Source organism: Zonotrichia leucophrys, chromosome 22 (genome assembly GCF_028769735.1).
Source record: "Zonotrichia leucophrys gambelii isolate GWCS_2022_RI chromosome 22, RI_Zleu_2.0, whole genome shotgun sequence".
In the NCBI taxonomy this organism is placed as follows: domain Eukaryota; kingdom Metazoa; phylum Chordata; class Aves; order Passeriformes; family Passerellidae; genus Zonotrichia; species Zonotrichia leucophrys.
This window is the reverse complement of record NC_088191.1, coordinates 565,769-574,361: the sequence shown is the minus strand read 5'-3', so window position 1 is coordinate 574,361 and position 8,593 is coordinate 565,769. Positions and strand designations below refer to the sequence as shown.

The 8,593-nt window shown below is 45.6% G+C and overlaps 1 protein-coding gene across 1 annotated transcript; it reads right to left on the bottom strand.

Moving 5' to 3' along the window:
- Nucleotides 1–4,857: 4,857 nt before the first annotated feature.
- GKN2 (gastrokine 2) lies at nt 4,858–8,062 on the bottom strand. Its single transcript, XM_064730952.1, has 6 exons — nt 7,938–8,062; nt 7,354–7,407; nt 6,731–6,862; nt 6,140–6,250; nt 5,234–5,387; nt 4,858–4,949 (listed from the first exon to the last, which is right to left on the bottom strand). Exons 1-6 carry the CDS (start codon nt 7,947–7,949, stop codon nt 4,858–4,860), a joined length of 555 nt encoding a protein of 184 aa, XP_064587022.1. The 5' UTR covers nt 7,950–8,062.
- Nucleotides 8,063–8,593: the final 531 nt, after the last annotated feature.

Genomic DNA, 8,593 nt, shown 5'->3' with positions numbered 1-8,593 from the left:
TAAATTTTGTCTTTGGGTTTGAGAACTGAGAAGTCCAAATCTTCAACAATGGGGGAAAAAAACCAGACTCAGGTCAGCAGAAATTATTTTGCTGACAATTTTGATTAATAACATGGAATTATTAAACTGACAACTTGAGTGCTAAGCAGAGATGGAATATTTTCTGGCAGTGTTAGCTGATATCTCAGCATGAGATATTAATGACTAAGTCAACAGCTTGTAATCACATCAGCAAAACATGAGGAAAAATTAGACAAGCATGTCTAATATTTGCTCTGTTTATTTAATGTTAGGGCTGGAATCAGAAAGGGAAAGCCAATTGTGCATAGCAGTAGAGAAGATTGATTCATTAAAAATACTTTTTAAAGTTTAGCCTTAAAAATTCAAAGATGAAAGTGTATTATATTCTATTTTTTGTAACTCTGTGACTGGGATTATACTGGGTAAATTAAGGTTGTCGGAGGCCTCTCTTTGCTTTGACTGCCATGCAGCTGAATATCAAATTTTGTCTTTTCCATCCTTTTGTTTATGGGAAACTGGCTCAGACACCTCACTAATTTAGACTTCAATTGCAGCAGAAATTACAAATATGTTCTGTTGCCCCTGGCTTCTGCAGCTTTGTTTTCTGGGGTGCTCAGAGGAGCTGTGCCCTGGTCAGGGCACAGAGCTCACAGGGCGGCTGCTGAAGGCTCCTCACCTGGAAAATCCAACTGAAGCCCTGATTCCTCTCTGAGTTTCACCAGCACACCCAAATGGCTTTTTTTTCTTGGCACCTGTTAAAAAACAGCTCACAAGAGGCAAAGCAAACGAGGGTCCAGTGGAGCAGCTCCTCAATGTCTCTACAAAATTGGGAATTTGGTGGATCCATGGCTTGGTTTGTCAGGAGCTGTCACAGCAGCTCCAACCCCAGCAATTCCAAACTGATTTTTAAAAGATGTTTTCTCCTCTTTCAGCACTGCTACAAAAGGATTGACTTTATGCATCATTTGGTTTTCTACCCAACAAAAAACGGCTGGAGCAACCTTGAGTAGGTCTGAATCACCATCCTCAACTGGCACACACCCTTAGAAAATTAAATAAAGTGGGAACTGCCTTTTGGTCAGCTGCAAAAAGGGCAGAGAAAAGGAATGGCAGGAGTGAGACAGACACAAACCCAGCAGAGGATGTGGCCATGCAAAGGCAGTGTCTCATTATATAATAGAATATAGAAAAGTATAGAAATAGAAATACATTTATATACTAAAATATAGATTATAATATTATTAATATAAATATTATTATTAATATTATTAATTATTAAAATATACAAAATACTATTATATTAATTATAAATATAATATTTATATTTTAGATTCTATTTTATTTTTATATTTTCATAAATATATCTAAATATGTAAGAGAGAAATATTAAAATCATAAAGAAATAAAAAAATCAGTTAATAACCAATTGGGGCGTAATTACAAGTGAAAATAAACATCCCACAGGATTGAAAACCTGAAAGAATGAATTCTAATGCTTTGTACCCACTCAGACTTTACTTCCTGGGGAACAGGGTGAGAGGATTGAATCTGTTTTGTTTTTGTGCCTGCAGTCTCTGTTCTTAGTCCATCTCACGGTCCCGAGGGCCGAGGTTGCTGTCACCATTTGCCATCTAGTGGACAATGGGAATCTCTCTCCAGTGGAAAGGAATAATTGCGCCAGGGTTGGAGTGTATTCCTTGGAAATCAAGACATTCACAGATTCTCACTGAGGCACAGCCAGACCCTCCCACTGAGCTCCCAGTGTGTCCCTTCCAGCTCAGAATATTCCACATCAAACCAATTCCCTGCTTTTTACAGAACAGGCCTGGCTAGGAAGTTAGATAATGTGATAATGGGATAGATGAAGTTAGATAATAACCAGAACGTGCTGTTTGGTGGAGAGGAGCTCTTGGGAACATCAGGAGCTTTCGAGATCCTGAATCTCATCCTGACACCTTCTCCCTCTCCAGCCTCTTCCAGCCAATGTGGTTTTGGGCTCTAAGCTCGTGCACTGGCTCCCTTTTCATTTTGGTGACAGCTCTGGGTTCCAGAGGCAGCAGGGCAGCCCTGTCCCTGTCCTGTGCAGATTCCCGGGGCTGTGCTGCTCTCCAGGTGCTCAGTTTGTGCCCTGTCCCTGTCCTGTGCAGATTCCCGGGGCTGTGCTGCTCTCCAGGTGCTCAGTTTGAGCCCTGTCCCTGTCCTGTGCAGATTCCCAGGGCTGTGCTGCTCTCCAGGTGCTCAGTTTGTGCCCTGTCCTGTGCAGATTCCCGGGGCTGTGCTGCTCTCCAGGTGCTCACTTTGTGCCCTGTCCTGTGCAGATTCCCGGGGCTGTGCTGCTCTCCAGGTGCTCAGTTTGTGCCCTGTCCTGTGCAGATTCCCGGGGCTGTGCTGCTCTCCAGGTGCTCAGTTTGTGCCCTGTCCCTGTCCTGTGCAGATTCCCGGGGCTGTGCTGCTCTCCAGGTGCTCAGTTTGAGCCCTGTCCTGTGCAGATTCCCGGGGCTGTGCTGCTCTCCAGGTGCTCAGTTTGAGCCCTGTCCCTGTCCTGTGCAGATTCCTATGGCTGTGCTGCTCTCCAGGTGCTCAGTTTGTGCCCTGTCCCTGTCCTGTGCAGACTCCCAGGGCTGTGCTGCTCTCCAGGTGCTCAGTTTGTGCTCAGTGCCAAGGAGCTCCACCTTGTCCAGCTGCACCTTGACCTTGGGCGGTTATCGGGACGAGCCGTGGGCTTTGTGCACTGGGAACACAACTTTGTGCCCTGAGAACACAACTCCACCATTGTTCCTGGGATTGGCTGCTGGGCTCCGGGTGCCTCCCATGGAAACCACTGGGAATTTTCCATCCATTCCCCTGGAAAACCTCACAGTGCAAGAAGAATCCCAATGGATCACAGTGCACAAAGATCCTCTACCAGCAAGGGACCCCCAAAGATTCTGAGAGCTGATGGGCTCCAGGCCAGCAGGGGTTTCACATCAGACAGAGCATCTCTAGGTTAACTGATTGATAGAATTAAAAGTTTCATATGTAAACATGTTAATTATATTAATAAGCTTTTGTCCCCTCATGGCAAGAAGGGCATTGAGAGCATGGAGCATGTCTGGAGACTGGAACGGAGCTGGGAAGGGTCTGGAGCCCCAGGAGGGGCTGAGGGAGCTGGGAAGGGGCTCAGAGGGAGAAAAGGGGGATCAGGGGGGACCCTGTGGCTCTGCACAGCTCCTGACAGGAGGGGACAGCCAGGGGGTCGGGCTGTGCTCCAATTTTTACCTCTTTGGGCTTTCCCTGTAGTCCAGTTTTAATGTCAAGCACCTGCAAGATAAGAAAAACAGATTTATTATAATCCCAGACAGGTCCATAAAGCATATTGTAAACTGTGGCCTAGTCAACAAAGAATGAAATGGCAGGAAATAGCAAGGGCAAATACAGTATCAATAAATAGAATATCAAACTTCTTTCTCCTGCCTAAGTCCTTTTCTCTGGTTTGTTCAGAGCTGGCTGTACATTCCTGTTTGCCCTGTGATTAGTTATTTTAAATCAAGAATAAATTTCTTTTGCTCTGCAGCCCTTTCTAGCATGATCTTTGTGGTTGTGGGTGATACCAACAGGGAGGCTCAAGGGCTGTGAATTCAGAGCAGCAATTTGGGAGCAGAGGGAAAACTTTTACAGAGTTTTTCTCTGGAAAACTGGGAATCAGAGCATGGCCACGTGGGTTGTGTGGTTTATGGGTCTTCCTGTGCTTCCTCCTCTCTTGCTGGGGGCTGCACCCCAAGAGGTGCAGATAATGGGTATTGAGGCTGGTTTCAGGGTCCACAGAACACAGAACAACTATTCCTGGATTTAATTAACAAAGTTTGACCCTCCAGAAATATTTTTTTGACCACCAAGAACCTGCAGCCTGTCATGAATACAATTAATCTAAAAGAACAGCCTCACCATGTGATGAAATGTTCATTTATTAAATAGCAGATGGTTTGACCAGGAGCCTGATTTGAAAATTACCAACTGCAGACCTGGGGCCAGTTCTTGCCCTCTGGCAGCCACTCAAGGCTCCCATAAACAGTGAACATTCAGTGTTCATCCCCTAAACACACACAGCCCTTTCAGGCCCTGGGGGGAAGGCTGAGAGAGCTCAGCCATCCCCTGGGATCTGCCCCAGAGCAGGCAGGAGGCCCCAGCCTGGATTTCCATCAGCTCCTGGCACAAAGCACACCTGGGACACTCACAAGTGGTCCCAGCTCTTTGTGTGAAAGGAAAACTTTATTGCAAGCACAAATCTCTTAGGGCTGGGGCAGTGTCCTCTGGCCAGGATGGAAAATCTCTGCACTCAAACTGCTGCAAATTTCACTGGCCCTGCAGCATTCAAGCTGCTCTGCAAACGTGTGGATCTGCTCCCTCCCTTCACCTTCATTCAGCTCCTTGCTCCCTCCCCCAGCCAGGCTACACAAGGTGAGCCAACACCTGGATGCTGATGCCAAAGTGAAGTTCTCCACTGGAAAAATCTATTCTGGTTCTGTTTCTTCTCTTTATGATGCACAAACCAATGCCTGGTCCATGCTGCAGCCCCAGCACAGGAATGGACCAAGGGGGAAATTTGGGGAAATTTGTCTTTTCTGCAGGGCAGCTCACAAGGCCCATTGTCATTGTGTTCTGATCTTGGGTAGAAGAAACAGACAAAGCATTCTATTTATTTATTAAAGCTTTCTATTTATTTGTATGTCATAGGCTTGTTATGCATCAAAGCTTTGCATAGGCAGGTTGAGCCTCATACCCGAGTTCTGTTCCAGCTGGAGAACATGGTTACCATCACTAAAACATGCAAAAAGGCAATTTCTTGCAACAGAAATGTCAATATTCATTTGCAACGAGTTCTTCACAGATTTTAAGGCCCAAAATGCTTGGAATGCCAGCACTGGCACAGCCATCATCATTTGTTGGTGCTAAAAAATACCAAGAAAAGGAAGAGGGTATCAGTATTTATATCAGTATGTATCTCAGTATCTCCTTACCCGATGGGATCCCTGTATCCAGCTAGGAAAAGTCTCAAATACACAAATCTCAAGCCCCGATTATGGCCCCATTCAAGGCTTCTGTTTGTCTCAGAACCATCCAGAGCATTTGTGGTGCAGTTCAAGGGGATGAAATGCCTGCACAGCTCCAGGGTAGCAGGAGGATTTGGGTTCAAGGGGGAGGAAGTGCCACAACGCCCTGGCCTGTGACTTACGTTCAGTGGCCACCAGCTCGTAGAGAGGCAGCCCCGTGCAGAGATTCTCAATGTGCTTCCCGTAGAGAACCCAGTCTTTAAGATGCCCCAGCCTGGAGCTGCCAGCTTGGAACAGGGCCCACACATTATTGGGAGAGTATACATCCCTCATGGTCTGAGAAGAAAAGGTTAAACACCATCAGAAGTGTAGCTTTAGCTTTACTCTACTGGGACACCCTTTGAGAAGGCTCCCAAACCCAAAATCACCTTCTTGTGCCTCACAAAAGAACATTAGATAAAGGAGCTTCATGCTTTTAAATAAAAAATGAATTTCAATCTATTCAGTAACAAAATTCACTACATATTAATTGTGTAACACAGCAAGCCTGAGCTGTATTGCTGCCATAATAAGCTACATTATTGGCACCAGGTTTTGCTGTAAATGTGCTACTGGGCCAGGACTCCACCTCCAGGCAATACTTCCAGTCTCCTGAAACCTCAGTCTGAGTAAGGAAGTAAAAATCTGGTCAAAGTAAATTGATCTCTACTTTCTGTTCTGCAAAAAAATAAATTTCAAGCAATGTCAAGGTCAAATTATCAGCAGGACAGTGAATAAAGGGAAAGCTTGCCTGAATTTATATTGTGATCACCTGGAAATGGCCAAATGACATCAGTGCCAAGGACAGGGGATTGTACAGCTTGAGACACCTCAACAACCCCCTGTAAAAGTGCAGGGGGCCATGATGGTTTGTTATCTTAAAAGAATGCTCTGCATGATATTCCCGTCAGGCTGTCTTGTCAGAACAGCTCCATCATGGCTAGGACAGCACAAATCATTCCTGAGCTGCCTTGGGGGCTGGGGAGGGTCCCCCTCACAGCCCACTGCTCCCACCCCTCCCTGGCCAGCAGAGGGTTCCCCACAGTCACCTCTCTCTCAAAAGCCAGACGTCCAATCTCCTGCAGGTCTGGGATGATTTCCTTCTTTATTTTCATGATGAAGCAGGCATTTCGTGAGAACAACCTGGTGGCAATGTACCCCTGGGATGGAAAGAGTGGAGGTTAAATCATCAAAAATTATTTAAATAATGCTGACATTAGCTGGTGCTGTCTACTCTTTGGGGCAACCTGCCAGGAACAGCAAGTGGCTGCAGAGGTTCTGCTGTGGAATGAATGCAGTTCCTTTCTCTCCTTTGGGGAATGGAGCCAGCCAGTCCTGGTGCCTGTCCCTGAGACTGGAAGCATCATTTCCGACAGATTCCTGCTGCCCATGAGTGCTGGCAGCCCATCCCCATCTCCAGCCCAGGGACCTTCTTCACTTCCAGGAACTGCCACCACAAGTTTCATTACAAGTCTTCTAAACTGCCCCATTGCACGGGTGAAGAAAGGAGGAGAAAAGGTGCTGGGAGTCCTCAAAGAAAGTATTCAGGGACAAGATGTGGTGAGAATACTCTAAAATAATTTCTGATTTTAAAAACGTCCTCAGGGGTTAATTTGGGGTGGATCCCTGGATTTACTCACATGTGTGTAGTCAAAAATGGTGTCAGAGGAGTAGACGCCGGAGCGCACGTGGACATCGACGATTTGCTCCTCGGTGTGGATGGTCATGGTGCCAGTGACATAGTTGCTGATGGGATCGTGCAGCACAAAGGTCTTTGGTAAAAAGCACAAAATCAGTGTTTATCACCTGGCTTCCATCTTTAGTGGGCACAACAACCCCCAATGCTTTATGCCCATGTAAATACCAAATCCCTTAGAACCCTGTGTTTTTGGGATTTGGTATTTACTGCATCCTGGAGCATCTGAGGAGGCTCTTGAGATGGAGGTCAGTTATAAACAGGCCCTTCTGCAGGCTGGGGAAAACCTGCATGGGACATCCCAGTCATTCTGGGCAGCAGGGACTGGCAGGAGACTGCTCCAGTCTCCAAATGTCTGACTGAGCTAAGGGGGCTCTGTCCCCCTGACTCGTTACTTTGCACCTGTACAGAACCTCTGGCAAAAGCTCTTTTTCTCTACACTTGACAATAAGCAACGTGTTGGTTTTAGTTTCTTCCGTGGTTTTCTTCCTGTTCTATTCCCCCTGCCCAGGGATCCAACACACTTTAAATACCCATGTGCAGGACAAGGCTCGTCCCTCTACTCACGTTCAATGCAGAAGTGTGAGCCCAAAAGACTCCCAGGCAAATGAGGGCTGCAGCCTGTAAAAGGAAGCAGAATTCTCACTGTCAGAAACACCAGGCAGTGCCATAAAAAACCCAGCCCATGAACTGAGGGAAAGAGCTGGAGCATCAGTTTGAAAAATCCCCCGCTTAGCATGTATATTCGCTGAAAACAACTGCAGTTCTGCATTGTCAAGTATTTGCTATCAGGCTCTCCTTTGCCTGTAGCTGAAAAAGCAGAATAACTTAACCACGGCATTTCTGCAATTTTCACAAGTCCCTCCTTGATGCCATGTTACCTCTTGATTTGCCTCTATAACTGCAATCATTAAATCATAACCAAACCCCCTTTCTGAACTGTACCAAATTCTGCATTCTTTGCTCAAGTGAGGCTTCCACTGACTTTGCTGACCCAAGAAATGCAAGTTCTCCTCTTTCGACCCAAGATCATATTATTGCACAACTGTATTGTACCACTTACTTGAGCATCTTCTCTATCCTTTTGTTTTTAAAAATGAGGAACTTACATTATTAAGTATTAAAAGTCCAACAGAAATGGAGATACTCACAAATCTCTTCATTTTTCTTTCAGATGAGAGCAAGAGGCGGCAGAAGGTAAGAAGGCAAGGAAATCCCAGAGACCTTCAACTTTTATATCTTGCAGGAGGTGTGGGAAACACTTGACAGAACTTTCCTTCATGACTCGAACAAGTCCATATCTACGTGTCGTAAGTCTCCTATCTGAATTTTGGGTTGGCACAGATAACCTGACCCAGATATATTTAAAGCACTCAGTAAGTCTCAGTAAATCAATCACTCTGCAAATGGCCATTATTCACAGGTTTAAACTTTAATATTGCTGGTTCTATTTTTTTAAATATTTAACAGGATATTGTCTAGAATTAAATGTCATTGGGAATAACACTGCTATTTATTTATTCACACAAACTGCATTTTGTCTTCTGAAACACAGTCCCTAACAGCCTGATTGATAGTCTGCAGAGAAAGGCTGGTAAGAAACACCTGTGCCATGGTGGCCTCCTTGTCAGCCAACAAACAGAGCAATTCTTCAGCCATTTCTGTCACTGAAAATATTGGAAGGGACCCTGAGCCACCTGACAGTGAGTGGCATCCCCAAGCATGGCAGGGGCTGGAATTGGAGGATCTTTAATGCCCTTCCAACCCAAACCTTTGTGGGACTCCATGATTCCATTCCATTCTGGGT

Bases quoted from the DNA above. Each gene is read 5' to 3' on its own strand.
- GKN2 (XM_064730952.1), bottom strand. The intron at 5,388-6,139 runs GTGACTGTGGGG...TTTTCTTCTCAG, and splicing joins GTCTGGCTTTTGAGAGAGAG to ACCATGAGGGATGTATACTC. The intron at 4,950-5,233 runs GTAAGTCACAGG...GGTATTTTTTAG, and splicing joins CGAGCTGGTGGCCACTGAAC to CACCAACAAATGATGATGGC.